Raw genomic sequence first — 24,589 nt, forward strand, 5'->3', positions numbered from 1 at the left:
GAAAGGATTCTGGACTCCGGTGGCTCCTAGCTGTGGGGCCAGTGGCAGAAACGCCTCCAAAGTCTGAGTGGCTTCCTAGGCCTGACCCTGTCAGAGGCGGGCCTGTCCTTGGCCTCCAGCATCTGGACTTCCCAGCCTTGCGACTCAAGAGGGGACTGGCTAGCTCCATAGTACCCCTCCAGCGGAGCTAGGGCTCCAGGGCCCTTGGCTCTTCCGAGATCTCCTCTCCAATTCTCCAGGGTCGCTACACCCACTTGTGTCCGGTTCCACAGCCTTCTCTCCAGGCACCACTGCGTAGTCCCCCATGACCACCGCCCCAACTCCGCCCCCACAGCCCGCAAAGAACCAGTCACAGCCATCTTCCTGGGGAGTCGTGAGGATGTTTTGTTTGGTTTTGGTTGGGATGTTTTTTAAAGAGCGTCATATAGATATTTATATATATAAATTATTAATGTCGGGGAAGGGCAAGGGGCATACATCGCAGAAGGGACGCGCGCACGGGGACTGGGGAGGGGCGGGGGCAGCACACGATGCTACGCAAAACAGCCACATCTAACAGATGAAATAATCACACCAACGGGGTGGGGGAGGGGCAGTGGCCACCGGGGGTTGGGCATGGAGGAGGAAGAAAGCAGGGGGACAAGAAAGAGGGACCTGGTCCAAGATACTGTGCGCTTTCTGCCCCCACCCCCCACCCCCACCCCTGGCCACCTCCCCACCTCTGCATACCACAGGAGCCTTGGCCTCCCATCTGTCCCTTCCTCCCTCCCTCTGCCCAGCTGCTGAAACCCTGCAAATGAGCAGCACCCCTCCTCAGCCGTGGGTGGCAGGCTGGGAGGGAGGCCTCCGAGGTCCAAATGCAGGGGCCATGGGTGCTCTCTTGATTGCAGGTTCTACAGTGGCTTGTCGCTTTCCTTCTTCAGGTGACTGGGTGGAGAGGGGATGCAGAGCAGAGGCATGAGACACCGAGGTCAACCCCGACCTGGCCCCTCTCACAGAGGAGGACTGTGGAAGAGGGGCTCCCTCCCCCAGAGGCCAAAGGCCAGCAGTGCACTGCCCACACCCCATCCCGGGCTGGCTAAGGTCACACCCCCTCACCCCTGGCCCAGGGGTGTCCCAGGGTACCTGTAGTAGTCCTCCTGGGCAGGTAGCGGCACACTGTGCAGCGGGTGATGGGCGTGCAGCCACTGCTGCTGCTCCAGCGCCAGGCGCTGCAGCTCGGCCGACTGCGCGTGCATGGCCTGCAGCTGGTGAGCTGCCGACATCGGGGCAGAGAGGGAGGCTGGCAGGTCCCGGTACGGAGCAGCTGTGGGCAGGAAGGGCGGGGGGGGTGGGGGGGTGGCATTACTGCTGGAGTCCTGAGTACTTACTCTGGGCCAGGACAGAGCTGGCCACCTTACAGACAGAGGAAACTGAGGCTAAAACAGGCAAAAGCCAGTCCTGGAGAAGATCCAAACTTCCGCCTGGCACTAAAACCTGTGCCTCTCTTGGGCAGGGCCTCAGCCCTCCTTCTCCTGTTCTCAGCTCCTCTGGTTACCTCCTCATCCCTCCCCAAGCCCAAACAGGCTAATCCTACCACCCAGATTCCTCCTTTCTACCCTTCTCTCGTTTGACCTTCCCCACCCCCAACTTCCATCCTTACCAAAGAGCTGGTGACGAAGAACTTCGTTCTCGTGCAGAGGGTGAGGAAGAAGGGGGTTGGGGAGGGTCCCAGCTGGGTAGGGGATCCGGGTAAGGTGAGACCCTGAGGCCAGGGGGTCAATGAGAGGGTGCACCGAGGCAGAGGCTAGAGGGTAGAGAAGAGGAGGGTGTCACCAGAAGGCAGGTTTGGGGAAAACCATGCATTTGGGTGAAGGGATCCAAGCCTGGGAAGAGATGGACAATCAACACAGGGAGACCTAGTGAGGAACAAAGAGACACAATGGAAGAACTAAGGGCCTGGTGGGTGGTCAGGACAAGAACTTCCTGGAGTAGGGACATGTGGATGGCAGAGAATAGGAGACAGCAGTTGTCAGAGGGGTCTGAGGAAAAGGAGAGACGTGGACTGCTTAGAGGAGATAGGAAGGGATAGAAGTTTGGGAAGTAAGACAGGAAGAGAGAGGCGGCTAAGAGAGAGAAAGCACAAGGGAGCCAGGAAGGACTATGACTGTGAGGCTAAATCCGGCAAAGTACTGGACAAAAGGAAATACAGCGAAAGGATAGTAAATAAAGCTCATTAGCACCTATGATAACCCCAGTCAAAGCTATAGAGCTGTTTCTGGAAGGTAGGAGGCCTGGAGATGGGGAAAAACATGAAAGACCTCCACCTGGGAGGAGAGAAGATGGCAAGAAATGATAACAGAGTTGAATTCAAAGGAACAAGGACCCAGGTATGGGTTGGGGGGCTGTTCTGAGGGTAGAAAGGTGGCGTTCCCTCAAAGGTTTCCTCTATCGTGGGTGGGATGCTAGACTGTGAAGAGGGGCGGGGTGTGGGTTATTACAGTCTCTGGGGCATGAAGAGATGGGGGATGACAGGGAGGCCAAGATCAGGGGAGCAATCCCGGGAGAGAGGCTCATGCCAGACTAGAGGAGAGAAGTCTTGGCCTGAGGAACAGAAGACCCAATTACTTGCCAGGGGACAAGAACGCAATGAAGACAAAGAAGTAGGAGTCTCACCTGCATGGATGGCGTCCTGCTGGTGGAGGTGCAGGTGGGAGTGGATGTGGGAGTGCTGGTGGTGATGGGGGGTCACATTGAGCATCTGCAGCCGGGCCAGCGGGTCATTGCCCAGGGCTGCCACCCTTTCTGCATGCTGCCTCTCGGCTGCCAGACGCTCGGCGTAGGACATGTCAGGCCGCAGGGCTGGACCAGCTGCCAGCGCTAGACGTTCTCTCTCCAGGGGCCCCAGGCTCGGATGAAAGGGGAAAGGGTGCAGGCCGGGTGGGCCAGGCTGCAGAGCCAGGCCCCCATGTCGGGGGAAGGGATCCAGGCCCGGCCCAGGGACCCCATGTAGGGGTTCCAGCTCACTGGGCTTCACCTCAAAGCCAGGCTTGAGGCGGTCACGGAGGTCTCGTTCACGGGCTTCCCGCTCCCTCTCCCGGGCTGCTGGGTCACTGCTGTACAAGGCCGGGACATTGTAACCCAGGAGCCCCGGGTCCACTGCTCCTAAGGGCACGTAGAATGGATGGTTGCGATTGCCGGGAGACATGACGTGGGGCCGGGCGTATTCACTGAGCGTGCGCAGGGCTGGAGTGTCAGGACCCAGGTAGGGGGGCACTGTAGCCACAGCACTGCCCGGCTCAAATGGAGGGCGATGGGGCACTGGGCCGAGAGATGGGCACTCCACTGGAGCCCGGCCCTCCTGAGCCAACTTCTGTGGGATACAGGGAGAAGCAGAGTCAAAAGGGCAGGTCTGGTAAAATGTGGCTGATCCGGAGCTGCTCAATTGTCTCGGCAGCTGAAGGCCAAAATGCGTCACCTTACTGGAACTCAGCCTAGTAGGAATTTCCCTAAACCTTCTCCTGGATATTGGCTCTCCCTACCATCCACAGGTACTCTGATCTGAATTTGCTTCCCCCACCCAAGGGAGGATGCAAGGAAGGATTCCTCCCGCTGGAATCCCTGGGTCTCTATTTCCTGGGCTGCCGTGCTTCCTCCTGTCGGACAGGGGGCGCAATGACCTCCCCGCCACCCCCCACCCCCCACCCCCCCGCGCGGCGCAGAGGAAGGCCAGAAGGCGGACGGCGCATGTGGTGACGCACCACGCTGCGTTCCAGCTCGCGCTCCTTCTCGCGTTCCCGTTCCTTCTCGCGTTCCCGCTCGCGCTCGCGCTCCTTTTCTTCGCGCGCGCGCTGCTCGGCCTCGCGCCGCACCTTCTCAACCAGGTCGGCCCGCTTCTTGGCCAGCTTGGAGCCCTCCAGCGGCACGAAGTACAGGTCGCTGCGCGCGCACGAGTTAAAGCCGCGGTCCAGGTGTTTGTTGAACCTGGCGGGCGCGAGGGCAGCGCGCGCTTAGCCCCTGCGAGCTGCCCGAGCGACCCCGCGGTGACCCTGCCCCCAAACCAGCCCGCGCAGGCGGTGAGGGAGGCGAGGCCCCCGAGTACTCTAAAAGGCACCACACGAACGCAAGATTCCCCTCTTGTCGCCTCTGCCGGTCTCTCCACTGCCCCTTCGTCGTTCCCCGTTCCAGGCCCAACCGCACCCCGCCCTGGCGGCTCACCTGGCTGACTGGCTGGCATGGCTGGGCACGTCTACCACCTTGGGAGGGGGCGAGGGGCTGCGGGCCGGGGGCGCTGGGCTCTCGGGGGTCTCATACTCTTCAGCCGGCTCTTGCTTGATCTGCGTGGCGTTCAGGGGCGGCCCCGAGGCAGGGGCCGCAGGTGGTGGTGGCAGGGAGGACAGGCCTGAGGGCCCGGCAGGTGGCAGAGGCCCTGGCCCCACAGTGGGCGAGCCTGGCTTGAAGGTCCCTGGGCCCGCGGGCGGCGAGGCGCCTCGGTAGCCGGGTGGGGTCCCTGTTCGGAAGGAGGGAGGCGACCCCGGCTTGTATCCCGGTGGGGTGGCTGTCTTGTAGGCCCCTGGGGACGGGGCTCTCTTTCCATACGGCGGGGGCCCAGGTGGGGAAGCTGTTTTGTAGCCCGCTGGCGAGGAAGCCACTGTGGCAATGACCGTGGAAAGCGTAGCCGAAGAGGTGGTGACCGGAGGCACCGGTGGGAAGGGATAGGGCGCTCCTTGGGGGCCCTGGGAAGGGGAGGGGTGTGAACATGGGTAGGATCCTTGAGAGGAAGAGGAGTTGGAAGAGGAGGAAGAGGGTGGGGGGCCATTGGGGCCCGCTTGGCTGTAGGACACCTGGCTGTGAGGTGGGGGCAGGTGTGCTGGCCCTGGTGGGTAGGGCCTCAGAGACCCCAGGGAGGGCGACATGGCATAAGGGTGGGAATGGTGGGAGCTACTGCTCTCCAGGGAGTGGGGATATGCTCCAGGTGGAGGGGGCCCAGAGCTCCCATGATGTTGCTGTTGCTGCTGTTGCTGCTGCTGCTGCTGCTGCTGTTGCTGCTGTTGCTGCTGCTGCTGGTGGTGATGGTGATGTGTTGGGGCTGGTGGGTGGCCTGTGGACTGGCCTCCAGTGGAAGGAGGGAAGGGGCCTGGGTGGGCATTGCTGTTGGCTAAGAGACGGCCATAGGGAGGAGGTGGGGGGGGACCCTGGCTCCATACAGCCTGGGATGGAAGGGAGGGCTGAGTGTATTTGGGTGGCTGATTGGAGACAGACAGGCTTGTTGGGGGAGGGAAGGAGTGGGGATAACTGGGCAATGCCTGGGAAGCTGGGTACTGGGAGGCAGAGGAAGAGGAAGAACTGGAAGAGGAGGCTGCTGCAGAGCTGCTACCCGCAGACGAGTATGGATACCTCATTGGCGGGGCTGGGGCAGAAGAGGAGGAAGCAGGGGGCAGAGGATGGGGTGAGGGAGCAAGAGTGGGGCCCTTCTCTGGGCCAGGAGGAAGTCCACCCATACCCTGCCCCATGGCATGGGGAGAGGGCAGATGCCCAGGTAGTGGCTGGGCCCCCAGGCCAGGAGGAGAAGCTGATGCATTGTTAAGGGGTCTCAGAGCAGGTGGGGGAGGCAGGTTTGGTGTCACATGGGGGAAGGTGGCTGGTGGTGGAGCAGAGGGTAGGCTTCCACCACCCACTGGAGTGTTAGGTGGCTTTGTTGGGGGAGCACCACCAGCCCCAGAGCTTGATATTGAAATGGGGGTGGTGGGTGGAGGGTGCTGTTTACCCCCACTAGGAGCCCCCACTGAAGAGGCAGCCCCTCCTCCCTTGGGACCCATTGGGGGTCCAGACAAAACTCCTCCGCCAGTGCCCCCGGGGTAGAGCTGTGGGTGAGGGGGAGGGGCCCCGGGAGGAGCCTGGAACATTCGAGATGGAGGGGGCTCCATGGGAGCATGATATCCAGAGGGTGTCACAGAAGGATGGGGTTCGAAGCCAGGCTCTGGCTGTCGGGGGGTGCTGTCTGGCGGTGGAGGAGAGGGAGGAAAGAGTGGAGGGGGGTGGTAGGGGCGGGCTGGGCCCTGGGACAGGCCAGAAGATGAGTCGGAGTCATTCTCCACGCTTCCAGGGCTGTAGATGCTGGGGGACGTGCTTCGGTTATCCTGGTCAATATCCCTAGGGTCACTGCTGCCATCATCATTGAGGCTTCGCCCATCTAAACTATCCAGATCTGAGGGAGACTGTGGCCGAGGGAGCTCCTGCTGTAGAAAAAGGAAGACCATTTTTTTTCCCTTTTCTTTTCCCTCGCTTCCCCGAGATTTGGGGCCTCCCTTGCACAAAATCACATCCCCCTCCCAGCACACCACTGTACGACGTGATGAACTCTGGCTCCAGCCCCCCTCCCTGCCACGTGGGGATTCCTCCACTCTCCCCACATTCTCAGCTGCACCCTAGCAGCCACTCTTGTTCCCCTCCTTGTAAAACTCCATTCTTTCCTCAAGTGTCCATCTCAAGCACCATCTCGCTGTCCACAGCTACACCCAAATCCTCGTCTTCCACCAGCTCATATCCGCCCTCCTCTCATCTCCTTCACCCCCTTAACTACACATGCCAGAAACCCGTGCTTTTTAAGAAGACCACTCCTTACGTGTTTTCCTTATGATTTATTCCTTCCACTAAGACCTCTCACCTTTAACCTCCTCTCCAGCCCCCTCATGAAAATCAGGACCTGGAAAAGGAGAGGCTAGAATCCCTCACACTCTTCCAGGCCCTTTGGCCCTGCCTGGTCATCTAGTGGTCTGGCTAAAGCCCTAAAAACCCATCTGACACACTATAGACAGGACTCCTTTAATAAGCCCTAGGATATGACTTTTCTCTCATGTCCCAGGCGAGATTAAAGTAGCAATCGTGAAGGGAAGTTTTTGGGAAAGCGTGGTCAGAAAATGGGTGAGGATGGCTGCAAGGGTCACCCACCTCGGTTTTGGTCTTTTTTGGTGCATTGGTCTCCTCACTTTCACTTTCTGAGATCTCCTCACTCCGGCCCTGCTTGCTGACCTTTGGGGTGGAGGCTTCCTCTACGCGGGCCTTCTGTTAGAGAGAAAGAAAATTCCTTTCTCCTACCTCCCGAGCCTCCACAGTTACTCTCTGCCAGACAGGAAGTTCCCCCACAACACACACACATACACCGTCAGCCCCAGTGCCTGGGCATCCTGTGGGAGGACCTGAGGACAGAATACCTTGGCTGTCTGCCTAGACTTTTCGGCTTTGCCATCACTGCTGGACGTGCTGACCCCTCCAGGGGAGGCCCGGCCCCTCGATCTCAGCTCTTCCCGGGGCCCAGGGGCCTCTTTCTTCCGTCCACTCCTCATTGACATCTGAGGGAAAAGGAAGGAAGCAGACAATGCAGGTTTTTGGTTTGTTTTTTTTTGTTTGTTTTGTTTTGTTTTTACCTAGCACCTAACTTCATGGCGTGCCTTATTTCTGTTCTTTCTCTCCAGGCCCTCACTGCTCCCCACCCCACCCCGGTTTCTCTGCCCCTCATCTGCCCCTTTGTGGCTCTTATTTTAGCTATTACTCACTGAGTCTTTATTCTGTCGTGTCTTCATTCTTCAGGCTGTGGAGACCCCATTCTCCTCTGCCTGGGCAGCTGAATACAGAAACTTCTCTGCTTCACCCCAAGTTCCCCACAGCTGTGCCCTGGGAAGCGGGAAGCAGGATCTCCCAAGTTTCCAGTGTAGGCCCCTGGAACTTGCAGGATTTGTTTTCAGTGAAGCCTGTTAGAAAAAACCATCAGAGTCTCCAAATTGGGGAACAGAGTCTGAAGGCGATACTGTTGTGCTTAGCAAGGGGCTTGAGTAAGTGGCCCAACCCTAGGCCTTTGGGCTAAGAGGTACAACCCCCATAAGACACTGCTGGCTCGCCCCACGGGCTACCTCAGCTATCTACACATGAAAGAGACTCTGCTCACATCATGTCTTTCAACTCTGGAGAAGGCAGAAAACTCAGATGTACCCTACCCATGCACTCACATTATTCTACCCTTCCTGATACCTGGAAAGTATCTGTGGGTACACGAGTTCCACAGAGCCTTCCCAAGGAGCATAAAGAAATGTAGCTGAGGTATGAATTTATTGAGTGCTGTCTTTATGTCATGCCCTTACATAGAGTTTCATTTAATATTTACAACCTAACCCTGCAAAGTAGCTATTCTTATTTCCATTATACAGAGGAGGAAACTGAGGCTCAACAATTGAGACTGTGACTTGCCCAACTTCGTGTGATGAATACACAGAAACCAGTGACAGCACCGGAATCAGGCCTACATCTCCCTGACTTCAAAGCCCATGCTATTTCTTTTTAGACTTTGCTATACTCTCGTCAGAAGTTGGTGGGGTGAGTTCTCAGAAGGCCTAGATCAGTCCCAGAGATATGAAAAGAATCTTTTCACATCAGAGTAGGTGGGAGAAGAATGCCCCATTCTATAACACAAATGCACACAGTCCTACCAATCCCAAGCCCAAACCTAGGTACCCCCAAAGTGCAGAACTTATTTCTGAGAGTCTCATGGAGACCTTCCCCCACTCACTTCTAGTGCCTGGGTTCCCCAAGGCTAGAAAGTCAGGACTTTCACTTTACCAACCAAAGCAGTGAAAATCAGTGAGCACTTAATACAAATTTACAGACTGGTAAACCTGTATTCCCACTTGGTTTAGACAGGGACACATACCTCCTCACAGCCTATCTATCTCTATACCTATATCTATAGTCAGCTATTTTCCTTTGTACTTGTTGGTATTTCTTGCTAAGGGTCAGGTCTCCATATTACTGGACCATAAGATCTTTTGAGAGCAAAAATGGTATCTTCTCACTGTTTTCTTCCTTTCTGTATCTCCCACTGATGTCACGTATATATGCGTGCTCTGTTCCGTTCTTGTTCCTGGCCTATTGACTAACTTCAGTAGGTCTTTTCGAATAAAATGTTGCCCGACTTTGGTGGGAATGGGGTAAACTTACCCAGCTATTCTGAGTTACAAGGCCTGGCTAGGTAAATGGTATTATCACAGTATACTGCATATTTTTCCCCAGGAACACAGAGTAATTACTTCTCCTTCACCTCCACTGAACCCTAACTATTCACTTCCACTGAACCCTAACTACTGAGACTGGCAAGGGGGGGTAGGGGGCAGAGGGGGGCTGAACCTAACCTTTCCAGGAAACTTAATAATAATTTACTTAGAATCATAAAAGAGCTGGGACAGAGCTTCAGGTCTTCTGAACTTAGAACTAATGCTCTGTCCGGTAAACCAGCCACTTTTCTTCAACTACAACTACTACCGCATTTTTTAATTGTTGTGGAGATCAGTTTTAAATATTGTTAACCTCCAAAAATCCAAAGAACAAACCCGCTGTAACAAAAGAGGAAAACAATCTTAACAAAAGCACAGCCAGGATTACTATGTGTGGCTGGTGTGTCTTTGCCAGCCCCTCTAGAGGAGGGTGCCCATCTCTCCTTTCCATCCCAGAACCCATTCACCAAGTCCATTACAGCTAGGGGATCCAAAAGGTCAGAGAAATGCACGAATGTAACTGAAAAACACAGCAATCAGTGTGCCCCTCCCCCTACTGCAACTGTTTTAAACAGCTGAAATCTGATAAAATTAGCAGTGAGTAGCTTTGAAGGAGAAAAGCAGTCATAAAAGCATAGGTAATCTCGGGGGAAAGGAGTGGCAAGGGGAGAGGAATTAGGGTTGGGCCATATATATGCTTCTGAACTCGGAGCATGCTTCAGCATCAACAAGGTGAACCATACTCCATCTAGCCCTAGTAGCCAGACACTATAACTAATATTTATAAAGCACCTACTGTGTTTCTGCAACACACTACACACATTCCCTTTCATGGCCTTACTGCAAAAGAAGAAGGATAAAGACCAGATTGGGGAGATGCAAAAGTGAGAAATAGGGAAAGAGTCTCTAAGAATAGGAGAATAAGGGAGAAATACAAGAAGGATGCCAGAGGGAATACACAATCGACGCATAAGGCTTCCTGGGAAAGGCTTGCAGGGTGAATTTCAGGATCACTGGCCCAGCCCCCATCATCATTCCAGACCTGCCAGACTAACAAACCAGTCCAAAGTGACTCCTAGATAACAATGCGGCCCAGACCAGCAGATAAGTCTGCAAGCATTAGTCTAAGCCTTCTTAGAACCGGGGGAGGTCAGAGGGGCCTCAGAGATCATCTTATCTATAACCCCTTCATCTTACAATGAAGCCAAGGCTCAGAGAAGTGACTGGCCCAAGGCCACAGTTAGAGGTACAACCAGTACCCGACCCAGGTATGTTGGCTCCTGTTCAGAGTATTTCCACTGCACCAGGCTGTTGCACAGCCCTCTCGCCTGGGCCACCCTCACATGAGATGAGCTTGGAGAGCCCAGCCACTCCCACAAGGTCAGAGAAGCAGAAGGTCAAAGGTTAGTGGATGGAAGGGGTCACTGTCGTGATAGTCTGGGAAAGAGAAAAAGGGAGACTTGGGAAGGGAAACTCAAGTTTAAGAAAACAGAAGAATATCAGTGCAAAGAAACAAACAACTGTATACTATATACAAGAAGTCCCTAATAATAAGGGAGGCAGAGGCCAGAAAGAACTACCAAAACCTGGTGTAACTTGAACAGAAGCTTTTCCAGCTTCCCACCATGCCTAAGGGGAGGAACTTGGAGCGACGTCTATGACCGGCAAATAACATGTCTACCTGTTCCAACAAACTGCTTGCCGGAAGGCGGAGGACCCCCTTGGGAACCTCCTATTCACCAGCAGCACCAGAAACAGCTTCCAGAACCCAGCTAAGAGTAGCAAGGACATAGCCAAAGGCTGAGGTCCAATCAAGATTCTGAACCCCCACCTATAGGACATCCCACTGGATCGTTGCTATGGCAACAAAATGGTAGAACCTGCCCCTCAAGAGTCTATCCCAGGAGTCCATCTGCCAGCCACTCCCCCTCCAGTTGCCAAAGCAACTCCTACCCTCCAGGAGCACCCTCAGGGAAGGGAGCTTAAGAAGAGTATCTACCCCAGTAGAAATAAGCCCATGCACAAAGAGAAATCTTTGAGCTCAAAACAAAAATGAAGATACCTCCCCCTTCAGAAACCCCAGCTAGAGGGGCCGTGGGTGCTCTGGGGACTTGAGGGTGGAGGTCACAACTTGCCTGGAGTGCCTATAAGACCATCCAATTCTCTCCTTTTCTACCCTCTCAGAAACCCTTTCTCCCTAACTCTCCCTTCAGTGTTCCCATCTTCCTCCTCATAGTTTTAGGGGGACCAGAGCACTGGGCACCAGTGTGTCCCTCTCCAAGAAGGAACCATGCTGGGGTCTGGAAAAACAAGGTCAGAGGTTACCTAAAGTAGGGGAAAGAAAATAGAGTCACAAAGGCATCCACTTCCCACTTGAACCCTGTAACACCTCAGGTTCTGCTTCTCAAACGTGGACCTCTCCTTGGTCCCTTCAGAGCCTCCGTTTCCCCAGGTTCCATTCTCCTCCTTCATCAGCTACGACCCTTCTCTTTCCACCTACCACACCCCTTCCCCATTTCCGACTTCCCTTCTACACCTAGCACCCCAACCCTGAGTTCTGAAACCCGGGTTTTGGGCCTTTCCCTGGAGCCCTAATGCCCCACCTCGCTGCCATATCTCCAGTCCCTTTTTGCCTTCGCCCGAAGCCCCCTCGCCGGCATCCCCCTTTTTCCTCTAGCCACCCTCCACCTCGGTGCTCCTCTTTTGGTCCCGGGGTCCTGGCTACCCTCGCTGCCCCATCAGCCCTCCTCCTGAGACCCTCCCACCTCCCTCCATCCACCCGATCCTCCGGGTGCCCTGGCCCCCATCCCTCCTTGGGGGCCGGCCCCACCCCCTGAGTCCCCCGGCCTCAGGCCGGGCAGAGCCCGCAGTGGGGGTACCGGATCGGGAAAATAACAAATGGAGGCGGCGGCGGCGGCGGCGGCGGCGGCAGGAGGGGGAAACTGGGAGGGGTGGGGGTGGGGAGCCGCGGGCCAGAACCCGGGCGGGCCCGAGGCCCGGGTGGCAGCAGATCTTACCTGGTCGTAGCTCGGGACGGCTGGCCGGCTCCGAACGGGATCCGGGGCTCCGGCGCCTCCGGGGGGCGGCGGCGGCCGCTCCCCCGCCCCCCTCTCCTCTTCCCGGCTTCAGTCGCCGCCGCGACGGCGGCGGCGCCGGCCCCGACCCCCCCGGAGGGCGGCCCCCATCCCCCCTTTTCACCCACCTGGCCCCGATCGCCCGCCTGCCCCCGGAGCAGACCCCGATCCCCGCTCTCGTTCAGCCCCTCCCCAGGCCCGCCACCTCCCCCCGGCCGCCCGGAATGCCCGGGCCGCGCCGCCCGCCCCCGCCGCGCCGCTCGCCCCCGCGGCCCGGCCGGCGCTCCGAGCTGCTCTGACCCGCCGCCTCCCGCCCGCCGCCCGCGCCCGCCCCGCGCAGCCCGCACTCGCGCGATCCCTGGCCCCCTAGGCGGCCTCCGCCCGCGGCCCCCGCCCCTTCCCAGGCGTTCGTCCCCCTCGCCCCCTCCTAGCCCCTCCTCGAGGCCAGCGGTCCCCCCTAAATGGGTCCCGGCCCGAGGCCCCGGCCCGACGCGGGGCTGCGGGCGGGCTGGGCGGCGCGTCCGGCGACTCGCACAGGAAAGCGGACGGCGAAGGGAGGGAGCTTGGGAGAGGGGGATGGGAGAAGGGAGGAAGAGGGAGAAGGAGGGAGCGCGGAGGAACGGAGGAGAGAGGGGCCAGGAGGGAGACGCGAGGGAGGGAGCGCGAGGCAAGCTGCGAGGGGGGAGAGAGAGGGGGATCCGGAGAGGGGGAGGCGCTGTGCGAGTTGGCCGAGGCCGGCCCAGGGGGCTGGGGCGCGGGGAGGGGTTCGCTGAGGCTGAATGTGGGGAACCAGACGACTAGGTGGGAGGGGCTGTTGGTTGTCAGGGCCGATAAGGGGAGACTGGAGAAGTTTGGGGACCAAGGGGTCTGTGGCAGAGGGGAAGTGGGAGGTTGTGGGTGTGTGGCAGAGATTGGTCTAATGGGGTTACGTTGGGAAAATGGAGCTACATGGGGGCTCCGAGGGCAGTGAGGTATGTGACAAGGAGGGATGACTAAATCTTGGGGTGACAGCGTCTCTGGCAGACATGTAGCTGGAGAGGTGGGGGGGGTGATTATGAGGGAGAATGGGATGAAAGTTTGGGGTCATGGGGAGGGGAATAAATTGAAAAGATGGAGACATTGACATATAGGAATATGGGTTTTCTGGATTTGGAGGTGATTCTAATTTGGAGGTGATTCGTATTAGGAATATAATAAATGTAAGAATTTAGGGGTGATGATGGAAAGCTGGAGAGAGTCGAGTTCAGAGACGGCAGCATGGAGAGAAGTGGAAAGGTGAAGAACCTTAGGAAGGTTTGAAAGAGGTGAGGCCGGATGCATATTCTAGAGGGACTGGGGTACTGGGTGGCAAAGGAGGGGGTAAGACACAGGGATGGCTGGATTCTGGGGGTGGGGGGTTTCCAAGAGAGCTGAGGAGGGTTTCAGTTGGCAAGACAAAGGTGGATAGAATGGGGGGGGGGGGGGTAAAGAAGATTAGAAGGAAATGTAAGATAAACAAGGCCTTTGGTGGCAGTATGGAGGAGGGAAGACCAGAGATGAGGAAGACAGTGGAGATGGAAAGGGAAAGCAGTAGAAGGAAATGATAGAAATGGGGGAGAGCAAGCCCCAGTGTAGGTAAGGGATTAATTTATGGGAATGGGACACCATCTTCTTCAGGCCCTTCTGTCTGGTGGTGTCTACATTTTCCTCCCCAAACCTGTCTGAAGTCATCACAGACAGTACTCTTGGCCACAGGGAAGGGGTCAGGTGGGGATTAGGCTCACCGTGGAGCGAAATCCCTAGGGGCCCTGGTTCCCCAATCCCAATCATTCTACTATGGAGACAATCCCCACCCCACCCGCAGACCACAGGGTCTTCCTTCAACCCTCCCAGCTCTCCAGGCAGCCATTTCCAGTCTCCAGCCTAAAGCCAACACTTCTGCCCGTCCACCACCAATGTCTTCTAGGCTGTCTCCCTGGCCCCATACCAAGCAGCAACATCTCCCAGGACAAAGGACACCAAGACACTGGGTGATTTTTGGCAGCAGAGATTGGGAAGGCCAGAGAATGGGAGGGAGGCAGGCTGGGAAACTGGAAGAGCTGGAGCTGGAGCCTGGATTGGGAGCCCTTAATAGCTCTCCAGTTTTGGGGTGGGAGTAGGGTATGTATGGGGCCAAGCCAGCTAGAGGCCAAAGATAGGCCCTGAATGGCAGGATCCCACTAGCCTTCTGGGAAGGATGGAGGCTGGCTCTGTAGCAACTCAGTGGAATTAGCCTCATACTTCCTTGGGCCAGGCTCGGCCAAATTCTGGGAATACCCGAAGCTTTAAACAGATTCTAAAGCACTGGGGAACCTGGGCAAGGCTTCCTTGGCCTGGGGATGAATCACCACTCTTTAGCTTTTTGGTTTGCCACTCACTTTTCTACTGCACGCTCACCTTCTGTATTCCTCAGGGCCTTCCACAGACCAGGCCAGCTCCCTGTCCCCCTCTCCCCGGTGATCCCTGCCCTCCCTTCCTCTAAGCCCTAGAATGGCCCCTACTCCTTTTCCCCACCCCCCAACTTTGTTCCAAGGCTCCTCCTACTCGCTCCCCATTGCATTTCCTCTCTTTCTGCACTTCTCAGTTCAAGTCTCCCACTGGGCCCAGGCCCAGGCCCTTCCCAGCTCCCTTCTAGGCGGAGCTGCTCTCTCTAGTTTTTTAACCACTAAGGGCTGGGCTAAGATGGTGACATACCTGAGCCTAAAAGAAAAATGTAGGCCTATGTAGGAACAGAAGACAGGTAGAGTCAGAGAAGCCAGGGCCTACCCCCTCCAATTCTTCCCCTATCTTAAGACCGGGCTCACCGTTCAGCTTTGGGGTGCATCACACACACACACACACACACACCCCACCACCACCACCACCACCCCTCACCCCAGCCCCCCACAACCCACTGGTCTCCAGGCAACAGCACAAAGGGAAAGTGGAGAGAGGGGCCTGGGAGGCCCAGACACAGCCAGCTGTAACCCAATCCAACCCAGAACCTTTGGGGGGGGGGGGGGGATGGCTGCCAGAGAAGCCCACCTAGCAAGGAGGGAGGAAAGGACAGAGGTTAGGAAATGTGGCTCCAACCAAAATGGTCTTGGTCAGTCCAGGAGTTGGAGAAGATAGATACTGGGAACCCCAGAGAAAACTGAGAGGCACAGAACACAGTGTGCCCCAAGGGGAACAGAAAGGGGCGCCAGGAGACAAGAGAGAAGGGAAAGATGAGATGCCCCTACTAAGAGGCTTGGAGGAGCAGGGGCAAGAACTGAAAATGGCTGAGTATGTCAGGGACACAGGAAGAAGAGCAGTGAAATGGGTCCTGCCCATACAGGACTAAAATCCTCTTCTAGTTCTGGAGTTGGGCAGGATGGCAGGGTGCCCAGGACCAGAACTCAGAGTAGAAACAGAGTAGGAGGCCCATAGAGGGGACAGCCTTGAAATTCCTCCCATCCCACCCCTAGCTCAGGGGGAGCCTGGTGTCCCACAGAACCTTGCCTCCCTCTAGTGGCCACAGCACCCCGTGTGGAACACCTATCTGCTGGGCTCTGCTCTGTATCCCAGCCCTATGAGAGGGTTTCTCCCCCTAGGTGGTTCCTGGGTCCCCATCTCAAAGTCAGTGCTCCACTGGAGCTGAAGGTTTATAGTGGGTCTCTGGCCACACACTGGGGCCCTACTCACAGGCCGAACCAGCCCTTGTGGTCCCGACTCTCAGGTTTTCAGGAACACTTTCTCAGGCCCACCTCCAGATCCTCTGGTACCATCCTTCCCTCCCCAGTTCCCCATCTTGCAGGGGGTGATGCCCACGCAGCGCTGCTGTGGCCCACAGTGGCCAGCAGCCCAGTGGAGAGAGGCCCAGTGGGGGAACTGCTCCAGTCCATAGCTTTATCCCTTCTTTGGTCAAGGCCCTATAGGAATCCAGAATGCTTTGGACCCCTTTTCCCAAAAATGCACACCCACACAATTTTTGACACTCCTAGGGATTCTTGGACTCCAGGTTAAGAGCCCTTCATTGACCTGGGTCCTGGGGCCAGGCTTGCTGATGAGAAGGCAGGGCCAACGTGGTCCCCACCCAGCCGGGGAGGGGTAGGCAGGGCCATTGTCTTAGCCATACTGGTTGGGTTTCTTCATCTTTCTGTGTCCTCCCCAGCTCTGCTATCCAGTTTCACCAACTTCTGGGTGCTCCGTCTTCTCTCCCCTCATACGGACGAAAGACTCTTCAGACACAACAATGCATTGTGATTCAGACTTTAATGGTGGTGCTCATTTCAACGCCACAGAGGTGGTGGCAACTGTGGAGCGTGGCACAGGGGAGTGAGACATTGCTCGGGTGCAGCTGGAGGAAGAACAGGGTAGCCGGGGCTGGGGGAGAGCTATGGGGGAAGAGTCCCCGGGCACATAGCCCCACCTCTGGACTGAGCCGGCTTAGGTTAAGGGCTGGGAGACACGAAGGAACTGATGACAGGTCCCTTTTCTGTTACCCTTCCCACTCCATTTTCAGCAAGACCTCCCACCCCAGGCCATCTCGGAATCTACGGCCACGTGAAGTACACACGCACACACATGCGATCTCCTCTGGTCAGGCCAGGTTTTGGCCCTGGAGTTGTGGAGAAACGCTGAATTAATGAACAAGACGAGTGAACAATAAATAAACAAATAAATAATTCACTGAAGTCTTCGGCCAGGCACCATCACGCGGCCAGCGCTCCCCTCCCCTCCCCCTCGGCACTGCACACTCCCTGGCTCAGATGCCACATGGACAAACGTGTGGAAGCGGCAGAAAGCACAGTGACACATGGCCCCTCTCTCAACACGTCCCCAGCCAGCCCTGATGCACCTGTACACAGACCCTGACTGTTCTTCCATGGGGACTCCCTTATAATCCTCAGTCCCGTGGCCAGTTTTTGAGGAGAGAGAATAGAAAGGAAAGAGAAGTGGAGAGTGTGGAGCCCAGAGCGGGGAGAACACAGAGCAGAGGCTGGACAAGCCAAGGAACAGAGCAACAGGTCAGCCGGGGTGTCCGGGGTGAAATATCACAGAGCAAGACAGGAAGAGAGAGGATCCAGGAGGATGGGAGAGGGGTTCCAGGTCTCCAGGCAAGTAGAGGGATCACAGCACGCTGGGATTGCGGAAATTATGTCCAGCAAAGCGAGCTTCGTCCCCCAGCTCTTCTTCAATTCTGGAAGGCATGAGCCAGAAAAGAAATAAGGACACAGGAGGATTCCACTTCTCTTTCCAGGAGGCCCCTATCCTCTCCAAGCCTGTCACACCACCTGTCCCTATGTCCGGCCCAAGCGGGGGCATCCCCTGGCTTCTCCACATGACTTGTGGGAGCCATCAATCAGGCCATGGGTAAACCCATCATTCGAAAACAAGTATTTTCTGGATATCTACTGTTCTCCAGGTCCTGGGTATCGGAGCTTTTAACCCTCTGGGCCCCGGGCTCCCATCCCCCAGGTTTCCTCACCTCATGAGCTGGTTGTACTTAGCCAGACGCTCAGAACGGCACGGGGCGCCAGTCTTGATCTGAAACATCCCCAAACATATGCAGCTCAGTGGCAGCTCCTTCACTTCCTGAAAGGAAACTTACACTCCCTTGACATTCTCCTGACACCCACAAACACCTGGAAAGAGAGACCCACCCGACAGAACCCACCAATTTCACAAAGATCGCCCTTGCACTCACCTGGCCTGTGCACAGCCCCACCACCAGATCGGCGATGAACGTGTCCTCAGTCTCTCCTGAGCGATGACTCACCATGACACCCCAGCCATTCTCCTGAGCCAGCTTGCACCTGCAGCCATACATCAGCACTGACCTCCAGCCCCTCACACTGGGCACTCTCTTCCCAGCCCCAACATTGGTCTATGTCGAGAAACACCTGGCCGGGGGCGCCTGGGTGGCTCAGTCAGTTAAGCGTCCGACTCTTGGTTTCAGCTCAAGTCATGATCTCACAGTTTCGTGAAATCGAGCCCCACATGGGACACTGTGCTGGCAGGGCACTCCTTGGGATTCTCTCTCCCTCTCTCTCTCTCTGTCTCTGCACCCCTCCCCGCGCCCCTACCCCCCCTCCCCTACCGACTCACACTGTCTCTGTTCACTCAAAAATAAATAAATAAACTAAAAAAAAACCACAAAAAACACCTGGCAGGAAGCTCTCTGGGAGGGGCACAGGGCATGGGGTGGAGGGGGCAGAGCCTGAAGAGCTGGGAAGGTGACTGTAGGTTCCCCGCTCTCTTCAGCGTCTATGCCAGGACGAGGCTGGGAGCACTTGCCAGAGGCATCCTGTAGAAACAGGGGCCGGGTAGGGGAGAGCCAAGGGACACTCACGCTTGGATGGCTTCCGTGACTGAGCCGATCTGGTTGACCTTGAGCAGCAGACAGTTGCAGGCCTTTTCCTCCACTGCCCGCTCGATACGCTTTGGGTTGGTCACTGTCAGGTCATCGCCCACGATCTGGATCCCTACATTGGCTGTGAACTTCGACCAGGCGGCCCAGTCGTCCTGGTCAAAGGGGTCCTCGATGGAGACCACTGCAGGGAGAGCAGGAGGGGCCGCTGACCCTCCCTGGGGCTTGCATCAGGCAGGAACACCCACCCTGTGATTCCCTGAAATGGATACATCCCCTGGCTAACTTAGCCTGCTCATCCTTGCTTCCCTGCCTCCGAAATAAGCCTGCCCTGACACTTACCTAGACTCTTTCTGAAAACCTTCCACACAACGCAGAGTACTAACCACTATGCGATCACGCCCGACACCTTCCGAACACCTTCCAAAAAACAAGGGTTCGGGATCTTTCTCGTAACCACCTTTGCATTTTCCCACCTTCATTACCAGGAAGCTTTCCCTCTGTGCTATTCTAAATCCCTCATTTTGCATTTATGTCTTGCTCTGTCTCAGGGAAATGGAAACCAGCCTCCTCCCTGCAGGGGTCACAGCCTTTAGTGGGTTTGGAGAGGGTAGTTCAGCTCCTCCTCAGCCTTCCCATCCTACCCCCATAGCGCTTCCAGCTCCACTCAGCATGTACAACTTCATCAGTCAAAAACACTGATAGGTACAAGCTCCCTGCTGGGCCCAGTCACCCTCTCACCATGACTGGTTCCTTCCAAAGCCCTCCCTGTGATCCCAGCCACTGCGGGACACACGACTTTAATTAGGACCGGAAGCAGATGAAACAGATTCACCATAGGTACCTGCACATTTACGTTACATACAAAGCCAGCCCCTGCAGAAGGCTCTTTGGTCCCTGTCCTGATTCTCTGGCTCTGCTTAGGACACCTCCACCTGGCACCTAAGTCAGTGCCCCACAAGGTCCCAGGCTGCCCCACACATCCCCGCCTGCTCCTTGACCCTTGCACTGCCCTCCCTCCCATAGCCCTTGTTCTCACCAGGATAGTCCCTGACAAAATCCTGGTAGAGGGCCCCCAGCTGGTCCCCAGTGATGTATCGGGAGGGATCAGCAGGAGACTTAAAGTCCAAGTCATATTTGCCATCGCGATGAAACTCCGAGGCAGCGACGTCCATGCCAATGACAATCTTTTCTGTGTAGCCAGCCTTGTCGATGGCTTCTTTCACCAACTCCAAGGCTGGGGATGGAATATAGTGGGATCACCAGCAGGAAGGGTGGGCAAAGAGGAATGTGAAAAAGAAAGAAATTCAGAGCCGAGGCACAGGACTGGTGCTGGGAAGAAGCCTGGCTACAATTGTTGTTAGGGTCATCCCAGGTCTGGGAAGAGCAGACCATCTTCTAAGAGGACAGAGGAATGGAATTCTGTTCGTAACAGGTTTTTTTTTGTCAATAGCCATCGTTTATTATGGGCTATGTCACCTAAGTACAATGGTGCTAAGAGGGAGATACTGTTGTTGTTCCCATTTTACAGGCAAGAAAGACAAGCACAGAGAAGTTGAGTAAGAAAGATCACTAGCCAGTAACTCTTAAGTCAAGGTTCAAATGGAGGCAATTTGACCCCAGAACCTGAACTCTTAGCCACTTCCTGTTATTGTTTTTTTTTTTTTTTAAGTTGAGAGTGGGGAGGGCAGAGAGAAAGAGAGAGAAAATCTTAAGCAGGCTCCACACTCAGCACAGAGCCCAAAGCAGGGCTCGATCCCACAGCTCTGAGATCATAACCCGAGCTGAAATCAAGAGTCAGACACTCAACTGGCCACCCAGGCGCCCCTTCCTGTTATTGTTTCTATTCACTATATAGCTCCTCCCACAGCAGAGAAAAATTAGGGATCTTAGAGACCTGAGAGGTTGGGGGTAGAAATGGGATAGACTCAGAATTGAATCCCTGCAGTACAGTATATCTCATCAAACTGAGAATCCTACAAAGTTCAAGTCCAGGATGGGTCCTCCATGTCACTTAGACCACCTCCCAGCATTCCCAGGGGCTCCAGTAAGAACTTACAGTTGCTAACAGATCTGGCTGGACAGGTGAAGACTATCCTCTTAGGCCTGCCTGTAAATGTGGCAGGCCCTCTGGGACCCACTCCCGGTATGGGTTCCTCTTTGAGCTGGTTCAAGGGCCTCCCACCATACTCCTCAGGATCTGGGGAGCTGTGTGGCCCTTCCTGATGTCCAAGGACAGAGCAAGGCTTAAAGCAGGGAGTAGGGCTCCTGGCCTCACCTTCACTGTTCTCCAGGATGTTGGGGGCAAAGCCACCTTCATCTCCCACATTGGTGGCATCCTTGCCATATTTGTCCTTGATGACCCCCTTGAGTGTGTGGTAGACCTCCGCCCCAAGTCGCATGGCATCGCGAAAACTCTCAGCGCCCACTGGAAGGATCATAAACTCCTGCATGGCCAGCTTATTCCCAGCATGAGAGCCACCATTGATCACGTTGAAGGCCTGGGGGGCCACAGGACAGAAAAGTCACAGAGCACTTCCCTCCTCTGCCCCTGGGTTGTTCAAGATCCCACACCTGCTCCAGCTTCCCAGACTCAAAGTCTCAAGTCTCCCTCCTTTCTCTTTAGGTGCCTCAATGCACTCACCCCCCCTCCCCCATCATTCTTCACAAGGTTTCATGCTCTCCCCCCACCCACCCCTGGGACAGGCACAGGCGTGGCGCAGTGCTCACCGGCACAGGCAGGATGAGGTCTGAGTTCCCGGCCAGCTGAGCAATGTGGCGGTATAGGGGCAATTCCCGCTCGGCCGCCCCTGCCTTACACACGGCCAGGGACACACCCAGGATGGCATTGGCCCCAAACTTGGCTGGGAGATTACAGAGGAAGGCACTGAGCAAAGTGTCCCCTAAATTTCTGAGCCCTTGACTCCACTTATATACCCCAAAAGGAGCCAGTAAAAGAGATCCCCTCTCCACTCCTGCGACACCTCATCAGTCCTCTCCTGAAAATAGCAGGACACACACACACACACACACACACACACACACACACACGCTCGATGTAATGGGAAAGGGCAGACAGCTCCACCTATTTCTAAACATCTTGAGGCCAGACTGTCCCCTGCCAGCTCCCCCACTTCACGCTGCAAAGTTCTTCTGTCTAATGTCACTCCCTCCTACTGTGGTTAAATTCTTCTTCTCTTGCTCTGGCTTTGAGAGGAGAATGGAAGGTGGGCTAGTCCGGACAGCCTTCCGAAGGAAGTCCTCACAGCACTGGCCCCTTCAGTGCCCTGTCTGCTCCACACACCCGCCCTGCTCACACCTCCTCACTTTCTCCCAGCCCTGGCTTACATTTGTTCTCGGTCCCATCCAGCTCCAACATCAGGTTGTCAAGTTTCTCCTGCTCCACCACCGACAGACCCTGTAGACAGAGCCACCATCACCCCAGGCCAGGATGGAGGCTGGGCCCGGAGGCAGAGGGCCCCACCCCATTCCCACATAGGCTCACAGCTGGCCAGCAGCCAACCAGGTTTCTGTGAAAGCAGCCTGTCTGGATTGGGAGCAGGGGTGGGGAAGGAGTCTCCCCACACTTTCCTCGAGAAGTATGATTCCCAAGAGGAATCTCCCTTCTCTCCCTCCTCCCCTCATCCAGGATTGCTTCCAGGACCCTGGTCCTCCCCACCACCGCCCCCAGCAAAGAGCAGGCCTCACTGAGCTGATGAGGGCTGGAGCAATGGTGGTGTTGATGTGGTCCACTGCCTTCAGGACACCTGGGGAGAGGCAGAGAGGCCAGACTGGGTCAGGCTGGGAAGGGCCAGAAGTGGGGCGCAGGCAAGAAGGGGGCTGTGGACTGGTGTGAGGTAGGAGTATAAAGCTGAGGGATGGGAGAGTCTGGAAAAGAGAAAAGGCCTCACCTTTGCCCAAGTAACGCTGTTTGTCCCCATCCCGCAGCTCCAGGGCCTCATAGATACCAGTGGAGGCTCCACTGGGCACTGCAGCCCGGAAGAGACCTGAGAGAGGGACACGAAATAAGGAGGGACAGAGAAGGACACTACAGGGACCAGGGATTCCTTCAGCTTTTTAGCTCTAACCTATCCCCACACTGCTCCCTAACATACACACACACACACACACACACACACACAAGCATAAGCAGGGGCCTCATCTGCCCAGTTGAGGTCCCACAAGTACAAGTAGGAACCCACAGATATGAAGCTATGCAGGCAGCACACATATGCACACACGCACACAGGTACACACACAGGCCTGCGGAGGCAGGATATATCCCATACATAAAATAGAATACAGAGATGAGCCTATCTGGGCTCCGCTGGACAAGAAGTATCCAACCCCCACATTCCAGGCTGGTGAACCTGGCCCAGCACCCCATCCCCACTGGGAATCAAGGCAGCTTCCCCTCCCCAGCCAGGGGAAACCCAGCCTGAGGGCTGTGGGAAGGCCCATGCCCTGCCCACTACCTTTGGCGGTGTAGAGATCCACCTCCACCGTGGGATTCCCACGGGAGTCCAGGATCTCCCGCGCCCAGATCTTCTCTATCGACATGATGGCTGAGTTATTGGGTGGAAGGAAAGGAAGGAGAAAGATAAGAGGTTTAGAGAGGTGGAGCCTGATCAGTGGGAGGGGCCAGAGACTGGGAGCCATGGGAAAGAGGTTACTGCAGTGGGTGGGGGGTGGGGAGGAGCTGGCTGCAGTCCCGGCTTTAGAAGGGATCCCCCCCACCCCACGGGGAGAGAAGGTCAATGCAGTGAGGAAGGGGAGGTCACTGCAGTGGGGGGCGGGGTAGGATCAAACGGGTGAGAAGGGAGGACACCGCAGTGAGGAGGGAGGGGCACTAGCAGAGGTTCCCTCGCCCCCCTCAGTAGCTCCAGCAGCGGATTCGTGGTGGGGTTCCCCCAGATCTCAGAGTGTAATGGCTGCCAGACTTGCATTTCTCCTTGTTGACAAAAGAGGATGGGCTGTCTGGGGCCTCTCCTCCAGAGCCCTCCTCCCCCGCAACCTAACACCCCCAACCCCACTCCAAGATCCCAGCCTCTCTCCTAAACATACGTCTCTCCTCTTCCCAAGAGATGGACAGTAGAGAAGTCTGGGGAGAGGGTCCTGGAGAAGCCCTCAGACCCTGGGGGTTGCAGCGGGGGCGGGGAGGGAGAAGAGATCTGGGGGGAGAGGCAACGCTGGGCACATCCTTCCCCCCCCACCCCACGCCAGCCCCTAGACAAATTCTCCCCTCCTCCCATCCCTCCCCCATCCAGCGGCGAGAAGCAATGTAAAAGGAGAGGGGCAGTATGGGGGAGGAGGGGGAGAGAGGGGAGTTCAGAAGTCTAGGGATGCTGAAGAATGGGAAGAGAAGACGTTTCTCCAGATGCAAAGCCAAGGGACGTGCCAGGATAAAAATGCACAGCCCTGGGAGACCCCGAACTTAACAGCGACAGAACCGGAGGCGGAGAGGGGCCGAGGGAGAGGGGCAGGCAAGGGTGGAGTAAAGGCGCAGTTAGAAACAGGTGCGGAGAGGCCTGACGCCCAGATGAGGAGGGGGCGACCGCCACTAACCGAGAGGAGCGGTCCTAGAAGGCCTGGGAGGGAGGGTGCCTGGGGAGGTACAGATGACTGAGCAGGTGCGCAGCGCCACGGGGCGAGGGATGCGCGCAGGCCAGGGGAAAGGGCGGGGGGCGCGGCGGCGAGGGGAGGGGGCCGGAGGGGTGCAGGGGCCCGCTGGGGCTTCACCTCGGGGCTGCAGACTCAGCCTGTGGCGATGGCGGCGGCGGCGGCGGCGGCGCGGAGAGAGCGGGAGTGGTGGCGGCGGCGGCGGCGGCTGCGGCTCCCGGGCGGCGGGCGGGGGGCGGGCGGGGGGAGGCGCCGATAGGGCCGGGCGGGCGCATGTGACCCGGAGCCCCCGATGAGTCAGGAGCCTCCGGCGGACGCACGTAGGAGTGCGGGTGGGGGGCCTATGGGGGGCGGGGTGGGGGAGGGCGCGGGGGAGAGCTATGGGGGAGGGGCTAGGGGCGACCCAGGACCTGGCCCCCAGCACCCACGCGCGCTCACACCCACGCTCTGCCCCCCTCGAAGGTAACAGGCACAGCCTCACACCAGTGAAGCCCATGACAGACTTGGTGTCTCACAACCCCAGT

The 24,589-nt window shown here is 56.8% G+C and overlaps 3 protein-coding genes across 5 annotated transcripts in view; 1 reads left to right on the forward strand and 2 right to left on the reverse strand.

Annotated features, from left to right (window-relative positions):
* PHB2 (prohibitin 2) overlaps window positions 1–24,589 on the forward strand; it is a 127,674-nt gene that overhangs the window by 27,109 nt on the left and 75,976 nt on the right. The window lies entirely within an intron of this gene.
* Window positions 361–12,206, reverse strand: ATN1 (atrophin 1). Of its 3 annotated transcripts, none has more exons than XM_058743834.1 (10): window positions 12,041–12,205; window positions 7,536–7,730; window positions 7,194–7,331; window positions 6,931–7,044; window positions 4,198–6,215; window positions 3,741–3,963; window positions 2,656–3,352; window positions 1,643–1,786; window positions 1,126–1,306; window positions 361–927 (listed from the first exon to the last, which is right to left on the reverse strand). In XM_058743834.1, exons 2-10 carry the CDS (start codon window positions 7,560–7,562, stop codon window positions 894–896), a joined length of 3,576 nt encoding a protein of 1,191 aa, XP_058599817.1. In that variant the 5' UTR covers window positions 7,563–7,730; window positions 12,041–12,205; the 3' UTR covers window positions 361–893. The 3 variants fall into 3 exon arrangements, with proteins under 3 accessions (XP_058599817.1, XP_058599816.1, XP_058599818.1); XM_058743833.1 differs by having other exon boundaries at window positions 4,198–6,218; window positions 12,041–12,204; XM_058743835.1 differs by lacking the exon at window positions 6,931–7,044 and having other exon boundaries at window positions 4,198–6,218; window positions 12,041–12,206.
* ENO2 (enolase 2) lies at window positions 16,332–24,576 on the reverse strand. Its single transcript, XM_058743847.1, has 12 exons — window positions 24,186–24,576; window positions 22,922–23,011; window positions 22,358–22,453; window positions 22,155–22,213; window positions 21,795–21,864; window positions 21,177–21,310; window positions 20,725–20,947; window positions 19,486–19,683; window positions 18,429–18,630; window positions 17,784–17,892; window positions 17,565–17,623; window positions 16,332–17,276 (listed from the first exon to the last, which is right to left on the reverse strand). Exons 1-12 carry the CDS (start codon window positions 24,559–24,561, stop codon window positions 17,207–17,209), a joined length of 1,686 nt encoding a protein of 561 aa, XP_058599830.1. The 5' UTR covers window positions 24,562–24,576; the 3' UTR covers window positions 16,332–17,206.

The sequence above is a fragment of the Neofelis nebulosa genome, chromosome 8 (genome assembly GCF_028018385.1).
Source record: "Neofelis nebulosa isolate mNeoNeb1 chromosome 8, mNeoNeb1.pri, whole genome shotgun sequence".
Lineage (NCBI taxonomy): Eukaryota > Metazoa > Chordata > Mammalia > Carnivora > Felidae > Neofelis > Neofelis nebulosa.